Source organism: Vidua macroura, chromosome 12 (genome assembly GCF_024509145.1).
Source record: "Vidua macroura isolate BioBank_ID:100142 chromosome 12, ASM2450914v1, whole genome shotgun sequence".
NCBI classification, from domain to species: domain Eukaryota; kingdom Metazoa; phylum Chordata; class Aves; order Passeriformes; family Viduidae; genus Vidua; species Vidua macroura.
Window position 1 is genome coordinate 13,595,884 of NC_071582.1, and position 27,456 is coordinate 13,623,339.

Genomic DNA, 27,456 nt, shown 5'->3' on the forward strand with positions numbered 1-27,456 from the left:
GTGCTATTCTCTACAGGAAATTTAGAAGCAAGAACTAAATGTTCTTTTTGTGAGACGCTGCAAACAAAAGTTAACTACAACAGACCATTGATTTATGCAATCAAAATTGTTGCTGCACTGTGTGCAGAACTATTAAGGAGAGAAAATACCAAGTTAGGAACAAGTAAAAGCTCTCTGCAAACTCTTCCTTTCACTCCTACTTTTTGAGCATCAAATTATGGTTGCAGGAACTATTAATATCTAGTATTTTTTTCTCTTTTGCTGTGTTTTGATAATGGCACCAGAATATCTGTAGCTTCTATGATGCAGAAAAGCCCTAAAAATTCATTTCCCTGGCCCCAGCAGAACCTGGAGTAGTTTATTCTATCCTGGCAACCAAGCCCAGCATCACAGAGATGCTGACAGAGAGGTTGTGTTGGTGCTGACCATAGAAAGGGTGTCAGGGGACTCTCCACTAATAAAACTGGAAGCCCTGTGGGAGAATGCCATTGCATGTTTCTCTGTTGCTGAAGTCCAAAACACAAACCATCTTGCTTTTCCTGAGCAAGAAGCTTGTGTCAAGCACAGGCAGCAGAAACATCAACAGCACCTACAGAGTGTTTGTTGGTCAGGCCAGTGCAGTGTGCTGGGTGGCACTCAGAGGGACGTCCCTCATCCACAACAAGGCAAATTTGGCTGTGAATTAAGGGTTGAAGCTTTGAAATCTGCTTCCCACCTTGATCTGGCCTTCGAGGGGCAGTGGTGGGGCTGCCATGTGCTGTGGCTTTAAGGCACTGCCAGGCAGCAGCAGTTTCTCCAGGCTGGAGCACCAGGCAATGATCCTCTGCTCCACAGGGCTCGCAGCACTCGCTGCTCTCTGCTTAATAACATTTGGCTGCTGCTGAGACGCCTGACCAGCGAGCTCCAAGCTGCCTCCCAGCCCTGCAGGCTCCCACCTGCCACCATGGCAGCAGCACAGGGCTCCCCTGCGCTCAGAGCTGCCAAGTCCTGCAAGAAGCAGCGCACGGTGAAGCGGCAGACTGGCATCTACACCTACCAGGAGCCTCCCCACAGGTAAGGGATCCACCCTCTGCTCAAGGGTGAGTCTGCTTTGTCTACACAGCAGTGGGATCTTTTTTCACTTTCGTGCACACAGAGTGTGTGTCAGACTGGGGAAGGTAGTCTGGTTTGAGTAACAGTGTGGTAGCATGGAAATGAGCATGAGAAAAATCCTTCTCTGTATTTTAAGATGTGTCTCAAACACCTTTATGGTTTTTTTTTTTATTTTGTCAAAGTCACATTTCATACTGAAACATAAACACTATATAAAGCAAAGTAACTCCAAAGAGTTCAGGGTATAGCACGGTAAGAAGTCTCTTTTTCTTCTCCTGAGTAATTATAAATTTCCCTTGAATATCCCCTGTCACTGAAGGGACAGGACTGCAGACCTACAGATTAGTGGTCTGATGAAGTATGTCCCCCATCTATTCTTCCATGGCATGGTTTAGGTAATGATTTATTTCTATGTGATTAAAAGGCTGCCTTTTCAGCAAAATTGCAGGAAACTTTCCCAGCAAGTACAGAGCAATACAATTGGGAAACTTCCTGGCTGGTGGCTGCTGCAGTACTTCAGATCCCTTCAGTGTCACTCAGGGAGAAACAGTCACCACAGGTTTTTAGATGAAAGCCTCTGTAAGAATGAATATTGCTGCTGTTTCATAGACCAACAGGGAATTGCAAGAGCTGTAGCTTAGCAAATGTGGTGACAGCATCAAAAAATATGATAATCATCTACAGAAATCCGCATCAAAGCACAGGAATCTTTTCACAGGGACAAGTAATTCTTGGTATGTGGGGTCCCACACCCCTGTGCCCCTCAGCAGAGAATAGGATTAGACAGTGACCATGACTGAATCACCTGCTGCCCTCATTCTAACAAAATATTTTATCATTATTGAAATAAAAATAATGGGTATGATTCAAAAATCATCTGCTCTTTCTGGAAATGTTTAGACGGCACATTGTTCCAGAAAAATATACAGACAGTCTTGCTAGCATGATGTACAAGCAGAATGGCTGGAAATGCTTGGATGAGAAAAACTGGGATTCATGGTCAGGAGTGGGGATAATTTATGACTGATCAGCAAGTGGTGGGGAGGGAAAGAGGTATGTCCTGGAGATGGAGAAACCATCCAAATTATTAATCAACTTTAAAACAATAAGGTGTTGTGAGTTCCCTTGCTCCCTGTTCTTACAATGCTCTAAGGGTTGGATCTTGCAAATCAACGCTTTGCTGGGAATCCGACAGGAATAACTTGTCTCCTTTTTGCTCTTGTGGGGTGTGTGCTGGTCTGCCAGCAATTCAGATGATGACACTGGTGAAGAGAAGGCCGAGAGCCATGACCCAGAGCAGATCTTTCAGAACATCCAGTACCAGAAGGAGATTATGTCCAACATCCGCTGCCGGCCGTGGCCAATGAGGCAGAAGCTGAGGGCGCTCAGGTAAAGGTGCCTGCACAGAGGTTTTCAGGCTCACTGACTGTGACAGTGCTTCCAGCCTCGGGAGTGTTTCAGTGTAACATGGGAGGGTTTGAGCACAGGAATGATTTAGAGCTGCTAGGAAAGTGTTCCATGAGGATGCTCTGGGGAGATCTGAGGGCTGGCTGAAGGCAGCAACCTCTGGGTGGACAGTCTGTCAATGAAATTGTCTCTGGTGCGTGCCTGTGGCTCCCTTTAGAAAGTCATAGCACAAACGAGAGCAAGAAATCATGCTTTGGCTATTAACTACTAAAAGAGACTGTCAGCTATTCATTGGTCTCAAGGAAGGCTGTTGGTAATGCTCCATAATATGCTTTTAAGTTAAATTGTTTCACTGTGTCCCAAAAAGAGCCAGCCTGCCTTTTTAAGGTAATTACATGGTATGATGACAGAAGCTGGTCATAGCTTCAGGCAGCATATTATAAATGCAGTAAATACTGGACACTTGTAAGTTTAAAAAGTATGGTCAGTGTAGTAAAAATGTGTTTCACGGTCTAGGATTTCAATTATAATTCCAGATTTCCAATGAAAGTGCATGTGACTAACTCTTCAGGCCACCTGTCCAAACTGTGTCAGATCTTTCACCTCATGATCTGTGTGATGCTTGGGGTTTTTTTGCCCTTTTCATCTGGCATTTTCTCTCAAAACCCTGTATGGTGCTCAGATGGCAATGCAGCCACAAGGAATCCCTACCCTACCAAGAGCCCTTGTGTCATCTGGGAAGCAAAGAGAGGTTTTTTTCTCCTAGGCAGAGTCTGTGACTTCCTGCTCTCCTGTTCCTTTTGATCAGATCTTGGTTACAATCCACCTTCTGCTGAGGTCAAGGACTGTGTATGACCAGATGAACATGCACCTCTTTGCATCTCACAAGATAGCTACTCCATACCTGCAGAAGAGATGTTACTATCCATAGAAAATTACCAGACTGTAAAGGGAATCTTGCTATTTTACTCATTTGGGTTCTACCATTTTAAAAGAAAGACTTTGAAACAAAAGGACAGAGAAATAAATTAGAGGAACAGAAAAATCTCCCTGCAGTCAAACTCTTGAATGCCGAGACAAACGTCTGAGTGGTTTTAAAGTATCAGTAAAAAGCTCAATACTCAGGGAAAAAATGCATTGCCTGGGTTAGGGGCTGATGGTGGGACAGCCCAAGGCTGTATTCCAGAGCATCTGACCCGTTTGGTGGATGCTGCTTGTGCAGAATAGGAGATGTGAGCAACGGGATCCTGTAGAGACTGAACCTCCCCCTGTTGCGCAGGCAGGCGAAGGAGATCGTGCTGAAGTACGAGGGGAGGCTCACGAGAACCAGAGGTTACCAGGCTGCTGGGGCAGAGGTATGGCTGCTTTCTCTCAAATCTCTGAAATTTCTTGTTCCCACCAGTAGCCACTTGCAGTTCTGATTCAGAGAACTGTGTGTTTGCTTTGCACTCCTAATATTGCAGCTTGGGCCTGTAGAGAGAGAAAAAAGCAGTTAAAAGCTTCTTTATTATTTTTTTTCTTCATTTTTTTTTTCATTGTAATTTTAGTAATTACATTTTTGCAGACTAATTTCATGTGTTGAGGGATGAATATCCTTCTGTTAATGCAGTATAAGCTTTCTTTTCAGACAGCCTACAAATATTGATGCCTGTTGGAGGGGGTGATGAGAATGGGATAACAACAAACATGATGTAATATCCTCTGAAGAGCCATTTCAACAAACTGGGGCCACAGTTCAATAGATTAGTATGAAAAATGTGTCTAGCTTTTAGTTTGGAAGACAATTCTACAATAGCTTATGTTAAATACATTATTAAAGAAGGGGTTTTGCTTGCATTATACTCAGAGAATCTGAATCAAATCTTAGCAAATCTACACCACTGAAAATAGGCCTGAGTTCCTGGAAATTTATAATATGCAGAAAATTGTATTTAATAAGCAACCAAGAGAAGACTTTACTCATCTAAGCAGTCAAGAATATTTTTGTTGTCATGGCAAGTAGACTTTTAATTACTAATTTATCTTAATTCAAAAAGGCAGGGTTAGGCCAATAGAACACCATGCATTTTATTCATGAGAACAAGTGAAGAGCTGCACGTGTATCTGGTGCTCTGAGATGCTGGCCCCAGAAGCACTTTCCAATGTAGAAAGAGTAAGTTTGCCTTGTTCTGCCATTGCATGTGTGGCAAATGCAGTGGAAGTAAAAGTGCTGTTAAAATAAACACTATTTTTTGCCTTTGATATGAGTAGAACTAGGACTTTAGCTAGAAAGAGAAGTGCTAAATCAGAATGTCAGTAAATCAGAGACTGGGCTCAGTGCTTGTTCATATAATTCTTCCTATACAAACCCAAAAGCTTTTATCTTAGCGTTCACACTGAATAAAAGTTTGTGTCTATTCTAATTGCCTCTGTTGTATTTGCTTGAAGACATTCAGCACAGGGGTGTAATTCAGCAGTTAATTAGTACCACTCATTATGTGTAGGGGATCTGTATTCTTTTATCCTAGCACAAATTAGGGGCTATAGCCTTTACATTTGGGCTAAATTCAGCAACAGCAACAAAATAAGCTGCCTTTTTTTGGTGTGGGTTTTTTTTTTGTTTGTTTTTTTTTGTTTGTTTGTTTTTTTTTTTTGTTTTTGTTTTTGTTTTTGTTTTAACTGGAAGAGATTTTTTTCCCCCACATATTTTCTTATAAAATAGCAAGGAGACAAAAATTTTAGCACAAGAAAACAAGCACTACATCATCAAAATTAAGAACTCAGTGGTTGAACATGTGCTAAGAACAAAATGCTGCCACTAGGTGTATATGTATTTACATAAGTTTTTCAAATTTGCAAAATATATAGTGTTCATGATTGGACAGTCCACTCATGGTATTATTTACGAAAATTGAAGTTAATATACATTTTTACTATCTTGACACTGAAAGCAATTTTATTTCTTCAAGTCAATCATTTTGCACTTTCTTTGTTGCTGTTTTTTGGGGTTTTTTCCCCAGTTAAAGCCAGATGCCCATAAAATGTGGCATAAAAAATGGCTTCTAAGAGTGTAAATTACCCATTCAACTACATAGTAGAGAGGAGAAGAGATGATAGCTATCAAATGATAATTTTAGTAAATTCTGCTTCCCTGTGGACAGCTTGTTATTCTTTATAAATTGGTAATGCAGCTGGCACAAGGTGCTTGAGTAATTTCTCAGCCCTGTGAACCCTGTACTGAAAGTTGCAATCCCAGAAATTCCCATGCAGTTCCCAGCATCTAAATTTCTTTCATTAAAATACTTCCCATTCATGCAATGAAATGTCCATATAATCATAAATATTAATTAACTTTAGCCAAAGAGACTGATTATATTTTCAGTAATTAAAATTTTATTTACTCTTCTTTAATTTTAGGAGATTAAATTATGTGATAGAATATTGACACTGCTATTAAAAATGCCTAAAATATAGGAGGGATTTTAATATCTAACTGTACTAAAAATACTTTAATGCCTGGAATACATTTTTTTTCCTGTTGATACTGTGAAGTTATAGTTCTAACTCAACAACTCAAAAATTGCTCTCACTTTTGCACAGGTGGATTTTACTTTTTCTCCCACATGTGTACAGTGTGTGCAGGAAGAGCCTCTGATCCTCTGACTTTGTAAAAATGCAGGTTGAATAAAGACTCTACTAAATATAACCACAGGACTTCTGCAGGTGTTTGTTACAATACATAGAGATGAGACTATAGCAGTCAAATTTGCTGCTGTTGAATAAAAAAGTATATTTTTCCTCTAAGAGAATTTCCTTTGAGGTTTTATGTCCCTAGTAAGACCTTAGTCACCAATGTTTATAACAATTCTTGTGATAAAAGATAAGACATGACCAAAATACTCAGCACTTCATTTTTAAATTTTTTTTTCATGTGAAGAAGTGTCATATTTTTCTGCTTTTTTTCTCAGCTCTGGAAGAAGTTTATTCGACTTGCATACAATTTTGTGGTAATCTTTATTCCTTGGGAAATGAGAATAAAGAAAATTGAGAGTAAGTATAAAGATGTAATGGTATTAGTAAAACACTTGTTAAAATACTGAGTCTTATGGTATATTTTTTTTAATGTACTGAATTAAATAATATTTGAGAAGGAGTTAAATGCATATTTTCAGCAGTGAATTCTTTATTTAAAAATTTGCTTTTTCATCTTTTCCTGGTGCCTCAGTTCTCATTGATAGTCTTAGTTGGGGGGTAACTTTTAAAAAAGTCAATTTTGTCCCTTTGGGATTCTGAAAATGAGAAAATTCTCTAGTTTGCTGAATGCCCTCCATAAGAGAGGCTTTTCTTTTTGGCCTGTTATTCGAACTCTTCATGGGTAAATGATGCAATCTTTTATAGACTGTGCAGGTCACATAAAGGGTTTTTGTGGTTTAAGGTCATTTTGGGTCTGGAGTTGCCTCTTACTTCATCTTCCTGAGATGGCTGTTTGGAATCAATATCGTCCTTACCATAATGACAGGAGCATTTGTAGTCCTACCAGAGGTAAGAACACACTGTTAATATTTACAAAGAAACACTTACTGTTGAACTTTCCTTTCTCAATGGAATAAATACCACACTTTAAGTCATGCATCAGTTTGAAATGTACACTGTACAATGAATTATTTAAAATAAGTTCCCCTATTAAGAGGTTTTTCTCTGCCAAAGGATAACAGATTTTTTCTATTAGTGTTTGAGATAGTATTTTGTCAACATGGTACTAATATTTTTGGAGAATATGTTTTTATCTGATTACTAAAATAAAGAACCCATTCTTAAAAGATGCAGTGGGTGGTGAGTACACTTAGTCCTATTAGTGTCATTTACACTAATGAGAAGTGTAAATGACATTAAGAAAAACAAAACATCCAGACTCTGGATTATTGTCCATTAGAAAGCATTTCCTACAAGTTCTGAACAGCCACAGCTTTGTTTAGTTCTTGCATATGAGTAAGGCAATTTGTAAACTTTGTTAAATTATTCACACATTTTGCCTCGCCTACCCTGTGCTTTAATAGTGTTATCAGAAAACATGGAATACCTGATTTTATTCTCACTGCACAATATAAAAAAGTAAATATACCTCAAACAAATAAAAATAAACGGGAAAAAATAGATATTCACATTCACTTTTTAATTTTTAAGGAAAAATAAATTTAATCCTGAACTATCATTTTGAGATCAAACACTGCCCCATTTAATTTAAAAATGCTCACATTGAAAGCATGGCTTTTAAAGCTGGCACAGTGCTGACACAGTACTTGCTGCCCTGAGAGTACCACACATGTGGGCAGCTCTTGATGGGCTCTACTGTGCAGCCCTGGCTCAGATGGGCTCATAAAGCTCCTGAGACCTTCTCTCTCTTCCCCATCTCCTGAGACCTCCTCTCTTTTCCCCATCTTCTGAGACCTCCTCTCTCTCCCACAGCTCCTGGCCGGGGCCCCGTTTGGCAGCACAGTCAGCAAGACCATTCCCAAGGAGCACATTGCATCTGCTCAAGACCTGGACACCATCTGGTCCCTAGGGGCAAGACTCAAACCACTCCTTGTTATTTTGCTGTCTCTGTTCTGTTGTAATTGTTGGTTACTGCTCTTACTGACTGGCTCTGGTCTTTGCAGGGCTACCTCCAGTACTCTGTTCTGTTTTATGGCTATTATGGTCGGGACAGGAAAATAGGGAAAGCTGGATACCGGCTGCCTCTTGCCTACTTCCTTGTTGGAATGGCTGTGTTTGCTTACAGCTTCATCATTCTTCTAAAAAAGTAAGACTGCTCATTTACTGCTGTTCTTAAACTTGTGTGTTCAGGCAATCAGCAATGGTTTTTACTCCTCTTCCTCCGTATTAATTCTGTGTAGTTCTATTAACATGCTCACCTCTGCCAGTATCATGGAGGCAGACTGAGTTCAATTCTAGATTGCCCTTTATCTTGCTGAAATCCTCACTCTCTGTTCCATTGCCCAGCCTTTAAAAGGAGGGCAGCACAGATCATCTGCATGCTTTGTCTTGGTGCAGTTTAAGGCCCGACACCCGCGGAAGTCCTTTCCCCTCTTTTCCGTAATACATATTGCTATGACAGAAAATTATATTTGAAGTGTAATGCTTTCAGCATTATTAATATTCCCCTCTATTGAAATACAAATATAAAAGTGCCATCCTAGGTGTAATATCATTTGCATTGCTTTAGTGGGTACGTGGCATCCCATTGGAATGTAAGCTTCATTTCTTTGCTGTGGAAGGGAAGGAGTAGGAGTTACTTAGCAGAGAGAGCAAGACTGCCTGAGCTGACCATAAATCCAGGGATGTGCAATGCTTGGAGAAGGGGCAAGGTCACTCTATCCCCTCCTGATTTGCTTTCTCTTCCCTTCTGGATACTATTCTTCTGGCACAGTGCAGTCCAGGGATGTTTTCAGTGCTGTCTGTAATAGCTCTCAGTTTTGAGGTCAAACCTTCCCTTTTCATTTATTTTTAATCTACCTACTGGTTTGTGCCAAGGGTCACTGGTATATTTGACATTGATCTACACATCTGCAATTTCTAGACATGATCAGCTTTTCTTCTGACTTAGCTCAGTGATCCTTTGCTTAGCTGTGTACAGCTCCCCTTTTAACATTGTCCTTTCAGATGCCCTTTCTTTCACAAGCTATTAATCTTCATTTCATTTCCTATGTTTTGCAATATTCTGCCACCTTGCTCATCTGGCATGAGTAGGAGGGGTTTTCTTTCTTTTTCCCAAGGTCTCTAAAATGGCCCTGGGTTTCTATTTGACAATAATTTATATTTTGAGGTTTAAAACAGTACAGCAAACAAACAGACCTTGTGCACAATCACTAGTTATGCCAGACTAATTCCTGTAATAGTGATCTTAGTGATTATATATTTCAGCTGGATCCTACCTAGAGGTTGTAAAACTGAAATAGGTGTAAGCCCACAGTTAGTGAAATTTATTTGCTTTATTTGTCAGTTATAAAGACTGTAAATATTGAAATGCCCTTCCACAGTGAGTAATTTCTCTTTAGATGTAAAGTCAAGTTCATGAGCTGCACCTCACCCTGTTTTATGTTCTTCAGAAAGCTGCCAACAGTGATACTAATTTCTGCAACCTTTGGTAGCTCTAAATGTATAAATATCTGAAAACCATGAACCAAACCAGTGACTTCCTTCATTACCATCTTCACACATCAGAAGCAGTTAAATACCTGTTATTTTTTTACAGAATGGCAAAGAACTCAAGAATGAGTTTAGCAAGTGCCTCTGATGAAAATTACACTTTCTGCTGGAGACTGTTCTGTGCTTGGGACTATTTGATAGGAAACCCTGAGGCTGCAGAGAGCAAAGCTGCTGCCATAGTCAACAGCATCAGGGTGAGCAACTGACCTTTGAATTATTTCAAGTTGATTTACTTGTTAAACTGTAATTCATGTAAGTTTTTCCACTCATGCCCTTGCACTTCCTATTGTTTTTTTGTATTTATTTCCATATCTATTTGCCTAGGGGAGGGCTAGTATCACATCTATCTGGTATTAAAGGCACATCATATTTGCTGCCATCCCAGCAAGGCCATTGTGTCCTTCCTTGGAAGAGTTTTATTTAATGTGCCTGTATGTGTGACAAGAAGTCAGATAACCAGAAACAAATCTGCTAGTGATGAAATTTCATTGAATGTTGGAATCAAATCCATGTTAACAATTGATTTGGCAGGCAAATAAACAAATTTACAGAATGTATAATTGTTTTTATGCAAAGGAAGAGTTTTATGCCTCAGGGCATCCATGTAGAACAGCTCATATTTTACAAGATGCTTTTTTACATAATAATAAGTTTTATATCTCTTTCTTTGGTATATAACTTTCTGCACACAATTTATTGTTCTTTCTTCTTTATTTTATCAGCTATTAATCAGGCTCCCCAGGGAAGTGGCCATGGCATCAAGCCTGTTGGAGTCCAAGGAGCATCTGGATGATGCTTTTAGTGAAATGGTTTATTTTTAAGTATTCCTCTAAGTATCAGGAAGTTGGACTCAATGGTCTTTATGGGTCTTCTCCAACTTGAGATATTCTATGATTCTATAGTTTATTTCATCTCTCCATAACAAATGGAGGGACATTTTACAAGTCTCTCAATATTAGAAAACTATTAAAGATATAGATGTTTTGCATCTAGAATTTAAAAGCATATGTGGTTTTATCAAAAGTAATTTATTAACCAAATTTGGTGCATTCTCATTATCATTACACAAAAATTACTTCAAATTGTGCCAAGGGCAAATTAATAAGCTATGTTATTTGGTTATTTCAATGACTGAGGATAACCTTTGACAGTACTGTATTATATTAGTGACTCACAGATTTTAAAGGCACATTCTGCCAAAAAATCTGGAAGCGAAACCCTCTTGTTGTATCTCCTTGAACATGCATGGCTGAAAGTGCCCGAGTATCTGATTACTGTGTATTTGTTTCTCAGAAATCTCCATCACTTTTTAATATCACGTATCAGTGCTACAAATCAATGAGGACAGTGATATTTATCTGCTTGCACCTCCAGGATGTGATGGTTTTCTTATTAGTATACTTTAAATTCTGGGAAAGATATGTGCATTATTTTTGCTGAACATTATTAAAATGGTAATGCTGTGTTTCTTTCAAGGAAGCTATATTGGAAGAACAGGAAAAGAAGAAAAGCAAAAACTTGTATGTATCTGAGATAAGAGATACTTTGCAAAGCACTGTTTCAATGCAGATATCAGTGCTAATCTGCTTGTCTTGTACTTCCAAACCCTGTTAGAAATGACCCTGGTGCCATAAGACAACCTGCTGTATTGGTTGTATCTTCTTTTTTTCCCTAGGGCAGTGACCATAAGCTTAAGAATTATTGCAAACATCCTTGTGCTTCTGTCCCTTGCGGGAAGTATTTACATCATCTACTTTGTTGTGGATCGATCCCAAAGGTTAGAGCGCACCAAAAAGGAATTGACTCTTTGGGAAAAAAATGAGGTACTGTCTTTATGCCACCTCCGTGTTAGAAGCAGGATTGTTTTCTGAGGGCTTTCTGTAGCAATATTGTGCACAGAGGTGTAAATAGCAAGAGATGGGCCAGGAGAAATGAGGAGTTAGTGGGTAGACCTGAATCTGCCTTGGTGCACCTGCTCCCTGAGCTCTGCAGCCAGGTGTTAGTGCAGCTGAACTGGGCAGAGTGGGGTGCAGGTGCTCATTTCACAGACACTGCAGCTCTAGCAGGTCCCTATTTTGTGAGCACAAAGCTTAATCTCTCCTGTCACTTATAAATCTACTTTTATGCCCAGGTCTGAGCTCAGCAAACACTGGGCTGATGGACTAGAAAGGAATTGACTTTGATAACAGTGACTGATTCAGTATCAGGGGATACTGAAAGTTCTGTGACTATTTCATTCTGTGTCTGTTTCATTCAGAGGAATGAGCAAGAGTAGAAAGTGAATAGTCATGAAGAAGCCACTCACCCATTCCAGAGGAAGATGGTAGCACCATATTTCCTATATGAGAACTTTTAATTTCAATTAATAAAGTAGAACTTTGAAGCTACAATATCTGGAGTAAGGATTCCTGAGTGGGATTCCAAATCTATAATTTTTGATCATAACTACTATTACTAATGTCAATAATAACTTTTAAAGCATCTCCTCCAAGAAAAGCAATCACCAAAGCATGTGCCTCAGCAGTATTTCAATGAGCCCAGGATTCCACAGAAGACCTTCATCAAACACTGCATGTTTCTGTTCCACAGGTCAGTGTAGTTGTGTCACTGATCACAATGATTGCACCCTCTGCTTTTGAACTTGTGGCAGCTCTGGAGATGTATCATCCAAGGACCACTCTTCGCTTCCAGCTTGCCAGGTATGGGCATTATTCAGTGTAAAAAATATGTGGAGAGAAAAGGAGGAAAGGAGAAGTGTGATCTGGTTCATGTTTTAATACAGCCAAACCAGAGAACATATGAGAAGTCAATGGTTACCAGTGCTGGTAATCCATATTTTATTCTCTTTTCAGGGTTCTTGTCCTATACCTGGGAAACCTCTACAGTTTAATCATTGCCCTCCTGGATAAAGTGGACAGTATGAGTGTCACTGTAAGTTTAACTTGATGTTTTCTGATGTGTAAAGCTAATAGACTTCGTAGAAGAATTCTGTTTATTGTGAAGCATATGAAGTTAGATTAAAATTGTTTGAAATTGATTTTGTTTGAAATTGATTAAAATGTTATGGGTTGATAGGATTGTAAAGTTAAGTTTGGATAGTAATGTTTATTTACAACTACTTATAGAGTCTTTTAAATTAGTTTTTAAGGATAACTGGATCCATTTGATTGCTGATATAATGAGATAAATAGATTCCTGTGCATTGCTGAACTATTAAAAAAAATCCTCATCACTGTAGGTCAAATATTTCCACCTACCTGAATTAGCTTTAAGCCCTGCCCTTTGGTGTTCCATCTGGCCCTGTCCATTGACAGCTGTTTAACAGTTGCCTAACTGCTGCTTGGAAATGTATGAAAAATGTCTCTCCGTGTGTGTGCATGCTGTAAAAGGTGCAGACATCTGCACCTATGTACAGTTAAAAAGTAGCTTTTGGGACATTTATTATTTCAGGACTCTGATGTGAACACCAATGCAAGTAATTCCACCATCTCCTTAGCAAGCAACACTCTTTCTAAGGATGACAATTTAACCATCCCTAATGTACAAATTAAGAGAAATGGCTTTGTCACATTGGAAGAGCATCGCACCCAAGGCCTGACAGACTCACTGGTTAACCAAACAATTTCCTTTAACACCCAGAACCCACAGGATCAGTGCTGGGAGACATATGTTGGTCAAGTACGTAATTGTTTTATTGTCATCAACGTACTCTACTTTTCACATTTGACAAAAAATTAAAATCATGTTGTGCTGTGTTTAGAACTTTTCTTTGTATAAATTCCAGAATTTAGCTAAGAATGATGCAGGAAGAGTAAAGACTGTGCAAAGTGCTATGGCTACAGATACAAGCTTTGGGTTTTGTTCAGTATCTACCCTCTGAGGTTTATTAGCCTGATTTCTATTCTTGTATATCCCTTCTGCACAATCTCATAAAAAATAGAGGATTTGAATGTTTGCTTTTTTCCCCAGAATGCCTAGAGATATATAGAACTAAATTCTCCCTATTTTAATTGTATATTTTTAAAGCTCAATTAAATATAGGATAACCACATCCTTTTGTAAGCAATAAACAACTATTTTTTATGGCTCAATGATCCTATGCCATTAGATTGTGGGTTTGTCTGAATAATAAGATTTTCTCATTGTGAAACGCTTTGCAAATGCATATTACAAGAGTCAGTTTAATGAAAGAATGGGTGCAATAGAAAAAACAACCCATTTCACTTTAGCTAGATACATTTTTAGAACATTAAAAAGAAAGTCATTAAAAAGAAATTCTGATACCATCATGACCAGAATTTTACTGCTGCAAGCAATAAAAGGTGCCCTGGAAGCTTGATTATATTTATTCTCTTTAACAGAACAAAGACAAGTAAGGGAAAAGTCAAACAGGAAATTTTTTAAAGGAAATTATTCATATATTCAATTCATATTTTATCAGAATACTGAACTTGAGCCAAAAATACAATTACAAATGCAAAAGAGCCATATGCAGTCCATTTGCTTTCAGAATGACTCAGTATGTGTGAACAATGTGTATTTCAGGAGATGCTCAAGCTTTCAATTATCGACATGATTTTCACAGTTGCAAGCATCCTGCTAATTGATTTTTTCCGTGGACTGTGTGTCCGGTATTTGAGTGATTGCTGGTGCTGGGATCTAGAAAGCAAGTTTGTAAGTACAATCCTTATTTTATCAAGCTAAGATGTTGAAGATGGGTAGGTTCCTTCCCTCAGTACTAAATGTCCTTAAAGTCTTTCCACAGAGGAATAATTTCTTGGTAGCACACATCTAGAAAGGCACAGCTCACACTGAGCTTAAATTGGAGGGTACAGGATAAATGTTGAGATTAATGTTTTTCTCAGCCTACTCACATGGCTCTGATGCAAAAATTTTTGGTTTTCACAAAATAATATCATGGAGCAGTTCTCACAGTTTAACATGACACAGAGGGCATGTATTTGTTCCCTACATCCTCTTTTCTGCAGCTGTAACATCTTTATCTAATGTAGACAGTGGTCCAAGAAACGGTAACCAACAGCACACAGCCGTTTAAGAAAATTACAGTGCGTAATACTTGGTTAGCAAGAAGCTGTTGGCGTGAAATGCTGTGGACTGTTTGTTCTTAAAGATGAGAAGTAAACTAAAGAGGAAAAAGTTTGGCTCCCTGGCTGCAGAGTAGGTTCTGCTGTGTTCCCACTGCCTGCCAGCAGCTGGTATTTTGATCTGGATGTTTCAGACCATGTACTGTCTGCAAACTGATTCAGTCAAATGCACCTAATAAACGGCCTGAAAACAAGATTAAGACAAAGGTATTCTTCTTACTCTGTGTTTCTTGTAGCCAGAATACGGAGAATTCAAAATTGCAGAGAATGTATTGCATTTGGTCTACAACCAAGGAATGATCTGGTATGTAGTCCTTATGTGTTTCTTCTTGTCCTTTCCTGGCTGATTGCTAAGTCAATCTGATTATTTAAATGAAACCTATTTAATTAGGATATTGTCAGTGTAGTCTTTTATATTAAGAGATCATCTGTAAATAGTGAGCTATTATTCTGTTTACCTGGTGTGAGGTTTGAGGTTTTTTAGTCTATTCTATTGCTACCAAAATGGCTTCTGGCAACACTGAGCACTGACATGATATGATATGATATGATATGATATGATATGATATGATTTTTCCAGGATGGGAGCTTTCTTTTCACCTTGCTTACCAGCATTCAATGTACTCAAGTTGATTGGACTCATGTACCTGAGGAGCTGGGCTGTGCTGACGTGCAATGTACCACACCAGCAGGTTTTCAGAGCATCTCGGTGAGTCAAAATGAGAACAAAAGATAAGGAAAAAATCAAATGCAGGCAATGGAAATATCTTTCATCAATATGAAATTACGGGAGATTTTAGCTCTAAAAGTTGACAATGAAATTTCACACTAACACTGATAGCAAAGGTCTTAGGAAAAAAGATATAGTTACTGAGAAACTGGAGGGTTTATGAAGGATGGTAGTTGAAGATGTGCAAGAACTAAAAAATATGTCAGAGAATATTCCTAGATAGTTATTATGGCCTCACATAAATGCTTTAATTCCATACAAATCTGACAGAGCACAATAGCCTATGTGTGTTAACTGCTGCAAGTCCTTATTTCTTGATGTTTCTCTCTTTAAAAGCTATGCAATATCTGCTTTTGTCCATTGCATTGCACAACACATTTCCTCATTTTCTTTATCATAATGAATATTTAAATTGTTTTTTCAAAATGGAAATAATTCTTGGCATCTTTAATTCTTAATAAGCAATCATTTCTAACATTTTCTTAAGATTAATTGACTTCTGATGATGTTCTTTTTCTCCACCAACACAATGGGGCAGTAAGGGCGGCTTTTGTCAAAGGGTGCAGTAAGCAGTTCTCTGTCTGCAACAGTGGTATCTGGAAAGGAGTGCAAATAGAATTTTGATCATTAAGAGTCTGTTTAAAACATCTCTGTTCAGACTTTCTAATTATAGCAGAATGATTTTAATCTTTCAGACATGTTGATCTTGAACTGGATAGGTAGATTCAGACTTGCACCTTTTATGTTGCCTCTGGTTTTCTCTCTGATAAGTGTAGTCTGAAACATGTTACACCTTCTTGCAGATCCAATAATTTCTACTTGGCCATGTTGCTGTTTATGCTGTTCTTGTGCATGTTACCAACAATTTTTGCTATTGCCCGATATAAGCCATCCTTAAGCTGCGGCCCCTTCAGGTAAGGTGTAATGGACCAATGAAAATAGCAAAGATTTTACTTCCCCCTCTTACAATAAACTCATCATGTTTCATAATACACAAATTATAAATTTTGAATTTTTTGAATTTACAAATTAGATGTAAATTCAAAACAAGTTGAGAGGACAATGCTTTTCTGCTACCAGTATTTTATTGTTTATGGTTCAATAAGGTGAACAGGTCAAAGTTCTGAGTTGATTTGCTTTATATACATAATTTAGTTAGTTTATATTTACATAATGTTATGTGCCACTGAGAAATCTCCCAAACATCACTGTCTTGTGTCTTCATTCAAACACCCTCCAAGCTAGTTTATTATTCAGTGCAACACTGCTTAACAAATATACTCAGGATTCCTTACAACTTAATTTTACTTTTTTTCCTCCCACACCTCCTATAGTGGTCAAGAAAAAATATATGATATTGTTTCTGAAACGATTCAAAATGATTTTCCCACATGGTTCAACACAGTGATTACTTACATCAGCAGTCCTGTGGTTGTCCTCCCTGCACTACTACTGTTATTGTAAGTACTTGGGTTTTTGTAGGCAGGTTGAATTGATTGCATTAATACTGGCTGTATCTCTGGAGAGTCAAATGTAGATACTGAGGAACAAACATTGTGCTGTTGTAGTTTCATTAAGCATGACTGAAAAAAAAAATTCCAGCACCTCACTGAACGTTTGGTATATGGACCAGACAGGAATCAAAGTATGTTAAAAAGACTGTCAAAAGGAATTTCTCCTTCTGGGATACTTTGTTAGAGCATGTTTACTGCATTGTGTCAAGCTTGCAGTGCTGATGGTTCCAGGAAGTTTAAGAACCTCTTCTCTCTTAAGAGCGCCTCAGAAATAAATTTTCCATTTCTTCATGGTCATTAGTTCAGTTTCTGACAGTGAACAGGGCTCAGTCTGTCGTTTAAAGAAGCTACTTAGTCACCCTGATTTATGACAAGATAAATCAATTATGAAGGTCTGCTCTTAAGTGTTAATGTAATATAACTTGCTGCAGACTCTCCAGTGGAAGTCTTTTCTTATTTGGTTTATAAATAATTGTTCACAGTTGGGAAATAATATTGATTTTGAGCTGTTTGAAATTCACTTTGCTTCTCTGAAAAGTTCTATTTTGTTTTGCTTGTATCTGTACCATTTTCTTCCTGTGTAAACTGCAGACAAAGGCAGAGTTTGTCCCAGCAATGGCTTTTCAAATCAGAAAGACCAAAGCAACACTTCTTATTTGTAACTTTTTCCTCTAAGGTCCCAGCCATGTAATATTTACAAATTTAAGCATTCCTTTTGACTGCTTCAAACTGACAGCTAAGCACATATGTAATTGTCTGTAGTATGAAATCCAGCTGTAAGACTTTGTCTGAAAGCCAGTGCAATCCATTATGTCAGGCCATAATCTACCAGGATCTGATCTCATCTGTGCCAGCGTAAACAAGGTGTTATTTCAGCCAGCCAGCAAAATTGCATTGGTATGGTTGTGCAAACTCAGCTGTAACTATGGTGTCTCTGTTCTATAAGCTTGAACTGGGAAAAAAGACAAAACAATATCTGTCAAAATTATTTGTCTAGAATTAAAAAAATCAAGACAAATAAAACCAATTGGAAATGTGTCCCAGGTTACACACACCTGCAAAAAACACAGGTGAAATTAGAACTGCTGTTAAATCTGTTTTCAGTGTCATTTCTTTCATCTATGTTTGCTTGAAAGAAGGGTGTAATCCATTTTTACAATATAAGTAAATGCTACAGAGCAGTAGCTGAACTTGTACATCATTTTGATCAACAAACCCTCAAAAAGAAGCTGTCTGTCAAGAATGTCTGAAGTGACTCATATCACCCCTTTCACTTCTAGCATGCTAATCTACTACCTACAAAGTATTGCAAGGTCATTAAAATTCACCAACAATCAACTGAGAATGAAGATACAAACAGTAAGTATGGTGAAAAGCACTTTTACATGTAATTTGAGGGGTCTTCAGTAAAGCATGACTCTAATTAAATCTCTAAAGTAATTTCTAGTGTTTTACAACATAAAACAAATCTTGTCCTTTTCATCCTTACAGAGCAGAGGATTTATTCTCTAATCCATAATAATTTACAAATTCTCATTCTTCTGAATGTATTTTAGGAAAGAACTGAAGATAAGAAAAAGGTGGTTCAGATGGCAGTAGGTAAGTTGGTGACCTTTAGAAATGCCACTATTAATAAAGCATTTGGACCTAAACTCATTTTGATCTGTCATACCTATAGGGAAGTACAATTACATTTTAAAAACTGTATATCCTGTAGAATCCTCCTTTTAGATGGTTTCTGAGCTCAGTTTGACTTAATCTTGGCAACACTGAAAGACATTGTGCATAGTTTAAACCTGAATCCACCTAAAATCTTTGGACTGGATATTTTCCTGCTTTTATCACCAACAGAGAAGAACCTGGGATGCATCTTTGATAATTCAAATCATCTCAGACTTTGCATGCGATTCAGAGGCTGGTAGGCAGAAGAAAAATTGGTTTGTTGCCCCTTTTGGAATCCTACAGTGCAACATTCGGTGTTTTTTCTGTGTCCCCAATACTCCATCTGCTTTGTACTGTAGTATGAAGATCTACCCCTTTATCACCAAGTCTCCCAGTGTGACACCAGTTTCTCTTTTCTGAACATAGGGGATTCTGTTGGCCTTGGATCCCTGACTGAAGGGGGAATTCAAGCCACTGAATTGGCACAGCAGTTTCTAAATGTAGAGACCTGGAAAGTTCCTATAACAATTTTTTTTTTTTCCTAGCCAGAATCCAAAATCTGGATGCTAATGACAAAAGACCAGAGCAAGAAACAGATATTATCAGCCAGGAGTCTTCTGCTCGGTCCTCAACACCCCGAAAAAATGGCAGTGTCTTGAACTTTGAATCTCCCGTGAGCAAAGGCACCAGAATACAAACCATTTCCCAGTCTGTGCCCCAAGCTGTGCCAACAACTGATGTTGTGAGACCTGCCAATACAACTCCCACAACTTTGACCTCTTTAACACCAGCTCCCTCTGTGTCAAGTGTACAGAAACCAAGAAATGATCATATCACAAACAGGTAAGACTGCTTTGGTTTTGAAATGGTCTTTATTCCAGCAGATCCATGCCATACCTGTTTATTTACAAAACAGCTGTTCATTCAGACTGTCTGGAGCTGTAAGACAGCAGAGGAATTTTTTAAAAACAGAAAAGCAGATTTATTCACGGGTACTACTGATATCGCTGGTGACACCACATCCTTAATTCTCCCTTAACAGAGATGGGATTATAAACCTTTTGAAATGTTGTAGCTGATGGAGTTTACACACAGCTCAAGCAAAGGTAAATACTAGACTTGCCCTCAGGCACATAACTAAAATATCTTGTGCAGGATACCATCTCCATGAACAAAACAAATACCGAGTGAAGGAACTCTCTGCAAAATGTCTGTGCAGCTTTAGTTGTAAAACAACCAGTCTGGCATATCAGTAGATGGATGCTTTAAACTGGGTTGGGTTTTTTCCCAAGTGGATAAAGAACAGTTCTCAGAACAATAAGAAAACAGAAAGGCAATATAACTTGAGACGACAATTGTGTTACCTTTTCCTAGAGAAGAACAAATATATCTCCTGATTTCTAGGATATGTTTCTCAAAATGGTTCTAAAAGTTTGGAGCAGTGGAGATATGATAATCTCCACTTTTTCAACCTACTCTTTGACTTCCAGAGCAGTGAATTCTTTCATGTTTCAATTCCATTAATTGATAAGTGTGTATATCAATATTTCCTCTCTCTTCCTTCCTAAAGATACCCAAGTGTTGTTCATAGGAGTGCAAGTGAGCTGTGCAAAACAAAGCCCTACACACCAGTGACTTTCAAAAAGCACACTGAAGATGTTCATTCTGACCCTCTCTTCAGAAAAGCCATTCGGCAGGTAAATTCGGATGCCCTTGGGGCACGGGCTCCTGTATTTTTGGGATGTAGACCATATGCCACCAGGTATTTTTTGGTTAATGAAAACGAGTCCCGCAAAAAATCGCTCCGTTCTACCTCCCGACTCCAAAGGCATTTCAGAAAGGAGGAATCACGAGACATTATTGAGTTGTATCCACGCCACGTCAGAAGATACGTGGTCCGAACACCACACCAGATGTATTCCCCTCATCCCAGTGAAGATGAGGAGGACGAAGAAGAACTTGAGAAAGAATTCATGAACGGATCCCATCGCCCTCGCTCACTGTCTGACCTTCGCCCAGGATCACGGTTTTACATTGGGGATCATGCTGATGGCCACATTCTAATGAGCAAAGATCTAGGCAGAGTGCATTACAAATCCTGGGATGATGGTTTTGAGCTGGACCTGGACAGGCCTCCATATGCTTACAAGAAAGTACACCTGAACTATCCTGAGCCACGTGCGAAACCAAAATCAAAGCAAAAGCTGGAGCAATCTCTAACAGAGTCTGATTCCATTTCCATTGAATCCAGCAGTGATCCGCAGAACAGCAGCAATGACCAGTACATCCAGGTCATTCATACCAAGGACAAGTACCCAAAAACTGGGGCAAAACTCACCAAAAAGAAATCTAAAACCAGTGTGGATCTAAGTATGTCTGAGCCTAGTGAACTGGTGTGCTCAAATGTCTGAGAAAGTGCCCCAGCCTCGTTGTGTTTTGAGCCGGTGTATGTGCAGTTGTACTTTACTTGCTGTTGGAAGTCTGTCAGAGTAACTGCGACGTAGTTTTTGTAAGAACGGTGTATGCAGCCACTCGAGGTGGGGAAATTCTTGTGTTTTACTCTTTATTGTACCTTGCTTTAATATCACAACTGATGTGTCGTGAATTTTAGAAAAGAAAGTTATTCCAATTTATTCCCTACTGTTACGCTGTCAAAAACCCCAAATCTCTGCCTACTGGAAAATCAAAATCCATGTACTTGGGACACTTCAATAAAAACAGTACAGAAATACATCAGATGAGGCTCTTTTTATCTGATGCAGCCAGAGCTGAAGATGCTTCCTGAATAAATTCAGCAGGGAATCAGCCTCCTGTAAACGGAGTTGCTACTTAGAGTAGGTCTTGATGTGCCTTTTTTGAATATGCTGTGGCCCAAACAAATCAGGAAAAAAAGTTAACTAGAGAGAATAGTAAATTTCTTTAGAATGTATCACATGGGCAGCGGAGTTATTTGACAACGTGAGTCAGACTTCTAGACTAAATCCTAGATCCTTTTATTAATTTTCTGGTGAACCTCAGACCAGCCTGGTAAACTTCAGAGTGGTAAACTTTCGATCCGTTGCCTTTAAAAGACTCACTTCATTACGCGTAGTTTCCAAATTCTATCCCGTCTTTCATACACCACTGCAATTTCGCACTTCCTTTAGATACGGAAGATTGCTTGGTTGGTTTTTCGCTTGTTTCTCTCCGCGTCGCTGGGGCTGGGGTTACACCAGTGACGAGCGCGGGGCGGGCCCATCTCTGAGGAAGCACAGCTCCGCCTCAGAGCCCACACGCGTTACCACATCCCGCTGTGCCTTCCCCGCAGCCCGGGCTCTGCCGCTCCCCGGCCCCGCGCTCGCTGTCCCGTGAGGCGCGGCCGGGCCGGGCCGGCGTCACCCTCAGGTGAGGGGCGGTGCCGCCATCGGCCCAGGGGCGGCGCGGCGCGGGCGCTCAAAGCGGCGCCGCAGCGGCTCCGCCCGCCCGCCATGGACTGCGCGGGGCGCGCTGAGGCGGCGGCCGAGCAGCTGCGGCTCTACCGCCGGGACCCCGACGGCTGGCGGGGCTGCCGCAGCACGGTGGGTCAGGGGTCGGCGGGGCTGCCGCAGCACGCTGGGTCGGGCGGCTGCGGCGAGGAGGGGCGGGAGCCGGCCCGACCCGGCCCGGGGACTGAACGCTTCCCGTCCCGCAGGGTGAGGTCGCGGTGTCCTGGAGACCCTCGGCGGAGTTCGCTGGCAATCTGTGAGTACGGCTCGTTCCCGGGGCGCGGGGTCCTGCCCGCGGTGCTGCCGGGGCCGGGCAGGGTAGAGCAGCGCCGTTCGGTTTCGTTTCGTCCCCCGCAGGTACAAGGGAGAGGGCATCCTGCCCGCCAGCCCGCAGAATGTCTGGGAGTGCATAAAGCCGGTGGCCGGCGGGCTCAGGACCAAGTGGGACCAAAACGTGAAGGATTTCGAGGTCATCGAAGCCATCAGTGATGTAAGTTCTTTAAAAACTGTTCTGGCGAGATTTATGCAGCATTGGGCCTTACGAGACAGCCGATGTTATGTGCAGGGAGGTTGCAAGTCTTAAGTTGTACTGTTTCTGGGTGGATCAGCTGAACGATGCTGGGTTAAGAAACCTTTTTTCCTTTCGTTTTATTTTTTTTTTCTTTATCCTTTTCCATACATTTTATTAACATATATATGTGCATATACAATAGCTTATCATACTGAAAGGAAAAGAAGATCATTCTTGGCTAAATGCTGTGTACTTAAAATATGCAAATGTATAACATATATATATATATATGTATAACCTGAAATATATAATATTAAAGATTCCTGCACTACATTGTTGTTAATGCTATAAATGAAGCTAAGCATGATTGTTTTTAGCAAGCTCAGTGTGAGGGAAGAGGAGGTTTAGGGAGTACACTGACTTAGCTAGGCAGTGAAGCATTCACGTCATCAGCCATCAATTCAGGCCCCATCTTTCACCATGGCAGCAGTGACGCTCTGCCCTGCGCATCACACCCTGCCTTTAGCTGGCCTCAGCTGCCAGTGCTTTGCATCTGTCATTAAAATGGAGATGCTGCACTCTGAGCAGACAGATGAGCAGGGCTGTGTATGAGCAGCAGCTTCTGCTGCCACGCTTGGACTAATTCCTTGTTTTTTAAAGCACGTGGGAAAATTAAAAGGGCATTAGATTTAGATCCCTAGTCTGAAGTGGTTATATGTGCTCAGAGGCAGCCAGGTGCAAACACAACCAGTCCCAGAAATGTTTGTGGAAGTTCCAAGAAGTTTATTTTTCTTGGGGGAATCCTGTAGGCATTTAGTATTCGCTATAGACAATTTCAGGAATGCTGCAGCCTGCCACTTGAAATTCAGAGACTTGCCAGCACTTACCAGTGTGGTAGAAACTTCTGTTTGGGAGCCAATCAGGGAAGTAGATGGTAGCATGAATGTTTGTGCAGTGTAACAAACTGGGTGTTCAAGCTGTATTCTGTGTATACTACACAAAGAAGTTACCTCTGCTACCATCCTAGTGAGGACAAGGATTTTAACTGTCCTAGGAGCACAGATGTGCCAGATTTGCATTTCAGCATCCCTTGTGGCATCTGTCCCCTCTGAACATGGAAGCAAGGCTTCATCACTGTGGTTTTTTCCTGCCCTTGACTGATCATGGTAGTGCCTTTTGACTGTGCTGATTTACGTTTTGTTCAACAAAGGATGGAGAACAACACCTTGGTGAAGTTTAGAAAGTACAACTAAAAGAGTGCCAGAAAGTACAGGGATTTTTCTGCTGTACTTTTGAAAACATCAACTGACATAACTCTGTTCTGTGCTTTCCAGACTGTCTCTATTTGCAGAACCACAACCCCTTCAGCTTGCATGAGGATTATTTCACCGAGGGAATTTGTGGATGTAGTAGTGATGAAGCAATATGAAGATGGGACAATGCTGTCTGCTGGTGAGGCACTTGTGTTCTGAACAGGTTCATGTTACATGTGGAGATAACCAACAGCTACTGGAAACAACTTTAAAATAAACCTACCAGAAATAAACATAAAATTAAAATCAAGTAACAAGCTGTTCAGTTGCCGTTGACCTGATCTTGATCAGAAGATAAAATGGTAACCTCTCTACATTGTTGTTCCTAGAATATATAAATCATCTTAACACCCAGATAATCATAAGACTGGCCTATGGTTTGTTCCCTTGCTATGCTTTTGAGATTGAATAAGTATTTAATGTACTGTTAAATTCTGGGATATTTTGTGTGTGGTTTTTTTTGTTGTTTTAAGACTTTACAGAACTTTCAAAAAGGAGTCTCATTTAGGCTAAATCCTGTTTTAACATTTTCTGCACAGGTTTCAGTGAAGCCATTGAATAAAGGTACCACTCCTGTATGTGAAAATAATTGGTTTTATGAAAAAAAAAATAGTGCTGATTTTTAAGGGGCTGCCACTGTATAGAAGGATGTTTCTTTGGTTTGTCACTTTCATTCTGTTGTTTAACTGTTACAAGATTGAGCTTTTATTGCCCAACTGTTCAGGTGTACCATTTTTCTTTCCTGTTCAGAAAAGCCTTATCAGGAATTTATATACTTGCTAGAGTGCAGCTTTTCAGCAGCCAAGTGATGTGTCTGTGTGATGTGGATTTGTTGGAAGCAGCCCAAATGACCTCACACAACATGGGCTCGATGAAACTGTGTCAAATGTCAATGCTTCCTCCTTCAGAGCTCAGTAACAACTGCTTCTAAATTCAGCACTTCTTTGATTTTCCCATTCTAAGGCCAGAGTGGTTCCTTCTAATGGTCTTTTCTGACCACTTGTCAGCCCCACACTGAAGAGGCTGTACTGCAGTTCTTTTTAAACACATTTTGAATAGTGAGCTTGCTTCCCATCTGGAGCTTTGCCTACCAAGGACTCTTTCCTGTGTTCTGGAAGAATGACACTTTCCTTCAATGTTTTTTCTTTCAGCCACCAATGTGGAACACCCGCTGTGTCCTCCTCAACCAAATTTTGTGAGAGGTTTTAATTATCCTTGTGGCTGTTTCTGCATACCTGTTCCAGGGTAAGAAACAACCTGCTTGAATGTTATAAATTCTAAAGCCCTCCTTATCCATTGTGTGGTGTATTTATGTGTATGTGGCCACCTGTGACCTGCAACCATTTGGCAATGGTAAGTGTCTGCCTTCCCAGTAATCGTTATGACTGAGTACCCTTCTTGTTCTCATTTTTGTGCAACAAATTAGTTTATCTTCATTACTTAGATGATGTCTTCAATGTTACAGAAACTGTTATCATGGTGCAATTCTCCCTGACCTCTTGAAATTCAGAAATTCAGCAAAACATATAAGTATGGTTTTAATTTTTGGTAAATGGTTATCTGGTTGATTTGCCATCATTTATAGACAGAGTCATGAAGGTTATTAGGGCCTAGATAAACTTTAATTTTGTAGCTACATTCACTGAAATTTGTCTGTTTTGCTTAAAAAAAGAAAAGCTTTTGGAAGTATCTATTCTAATACAAGTAAGAGTCACTGAAAAGTTCTTAATGCTCTTAAACCACTGTCTATAAAACCACTTTCATTGTCTTTGCAGGGAGCCAGACAGGACCGAGCTCCTCACTTTCTTTCAGACGGATCTTGGTGGCTATCTTCCCCAGACAGTGGTGGATTCCTTTTTTCCATCTAGCATATCTGGATTTTACAGCAACCTGACCAAAGCTGTTAAGGCATTAAAAGCATGACAAGGCGAGCTGCTGACATCACCAGCTGAGGGTAGGAAACAGCCTGTCAGCTCAACAAAACACAAAGTTGGTCTCAGGGCTTTTCTATCTGCTAAGACAGAAAAAAAGATGACGTGAAACAATGAACTGACAACAATACATTTTTAAAACAGCATTTTCTGTCTGACTCCATGCAGAACAATGCATTCTTATGTAATATGAAAATCTTCACTTTAATGATTAGAAAAATACCACACCCAAGGCTGGAAGAATCCTGGAGCCAGCAGTGGTCACTACAGGGAGAAGACAGATAGATCTGTTCTTGCCCACTCTTTGTCAGTTTCTGTGAGGTGAAGCATTGCTAAAATCCACTTAGCACCACAGCCAGGTGCAGGTCAGCTCTGTTTGGTCTCTGAATCTCCCTGTAGATTCCTGTGGAAAAATGTTTCTCCCCCAAAAGAAGATGTATCCCTCCTGCTGCCAGCACTCTTAGAGCTGCTAAGATGCCTCAGTGGGTCCAGCCAGCACATTGTGAAAGCCAGAACAAATGGGATTATGTAGAAGATTTTACTTGTTTGTTCCAGCAGACATCAATATTGATGGTAAATATGCCGTAAGTGCTTTCTTTCAAGTCGAGGTCCAGCAGTGCTAATCAATGCACAGGTGTGTGGGCTGGCAGACACTCGCCCTTTCCCCTCTCTGGTACCAAAACCAGTGGTTTCATAGTGTCATGACACAAACTGAACCAACATAGAGGCAATAAAATAAGAGGATTAAGCACTTTACTTGCCATTCTTTAAAAGGCATATGAAATGACCATTTTGAACTGTATTTGAATGGTTTTTGGTTTCCTGTGGGGAGAGGTTTTAACGGGTAACTAATCTTTTCATTAGCTTTGCCTTGACAGGGATAAGGACGATGCTTTTTTCTAAGACTGCTTTGCCTCCCAACATAAATTGGGAAATCAGCACCTGATTTTGTGTGCCAAAGTGTGTCCATTTTAAGAGATGTCTGTGGTGCTGGTTGCTGCAGGAACGTCAGATATTACTATGGATTACATATAATTACAAAAGTAAAAATAATTGGTGAGTGAGGAAGTTAAATCCAGGTTGTGATTTTACTGTGGTGACTCAATTATTTAACAAGGTTAATATGCTCTGCTTTCTGCCCCTGTATTTTTTTATATTTGGTATAGGGCACGGACTTGCACAATAAGTTTCCCACTGTAAACCTCACCCTATGGACTAGTTTTTCAAGGAAACAGTTTTTAGTCCAGTCTCCTTTGTATACAAAGATGTAAAAACCTCTGTGAGTGTGGTGAAATAAATACTTTTTGTGCTACATCTTACTGGTTTTCCTGAATCATCCTTTGAAATGGTTCCTCATACACCTGTTCTGCCATCAGGGAAGCCAAACAGCTTTAGACCTCCAGCAACTCTCTGAATTTACAGCAAAGAGAGGGGAAAAGGGGACATCCCTGATGATGTCCCCTATCTAGGGAAGAGGTACCACTTACCCTCAAGGCTCTCTGTCCTTGGTTGGTCTTTATTTCCAATTGCTGCTTTCTATAC

The 27,456-nt window shown here is 39.9% G+C and overlaps 2 protein-coding genes across 2 annotated transcripts; both read left to right on the forward strand.

Annotated features, from left to right (window-relative positions):
* The first annotated feature begins 943 nt into the window (after positions 1 to 943).
* Positions 944 to 22,410, forward strand: TMC3 (transmembrane channel like 3). The gene is made up of 23 exons (XM_053988763.1): positions 944 to 1,053; positions 2,338 to 2,481; positions 3,779 to 3,854; positions 6,447 to 6,528; positions 6,914 to 7,020; positions 7,945 to 8,043; positions 8,136 to 8,278; positions 9,731 to 9,878; positions 11,161 to 11,204; positions 11,360 to 11,507; positions 12,274 to 12,383; positions 12,537 to 12,615; positions 13,135 to 13,362; positions 14,230 to 14,358; positions 15,026 to 15,093; positions 15,370 to 15,498; positions 16,323 to 16,433; positions 16,854 to 16,979; positions 18,314 to 18,392; positions 18,590 to 18,632; positions 19,241 to 19,538; positions 20,266 to 22,079; positions 22,366 to 22,410. Exons 1-22 carry the CDS (start codon positions 944 to 946, stop codon positions 21,104 to 21,106), a joined length of 3,342 nt encoding a protein of 1,113 aa, XP_053844738.1. The 3' UTR covers positions 21,107 to 22,079; positions 22,366 to 22,410.
* Positions 22,121 to 27,228, forward strand: STARD5 (StAR related lipid transfer domain containing 5). The gene is made up of 6 exons (XM_053988764.1): positions 22,121 to 22,252; positions 22,366 to 22,415; positions 22,517 to 22,649; positions 24,005 to 24,122; positions 25,135 to 25,228; positions 25,759 to 27,228. Exons 1-6 carry the CDS (start codon positions 22,163 to 22,165, stop codon positions 25,904 to 25,906), a joined length of 633 nt encoding a protein of 210 aa, XP_053844739.1. The 5' UTR covers positions 22,121 to 22,162; the 3' UTR covers positions 25,907 to 27,228.
* The last annotated feature ends 228 nt before the right edge of the window (positions 27,229 to 27,456 follow it).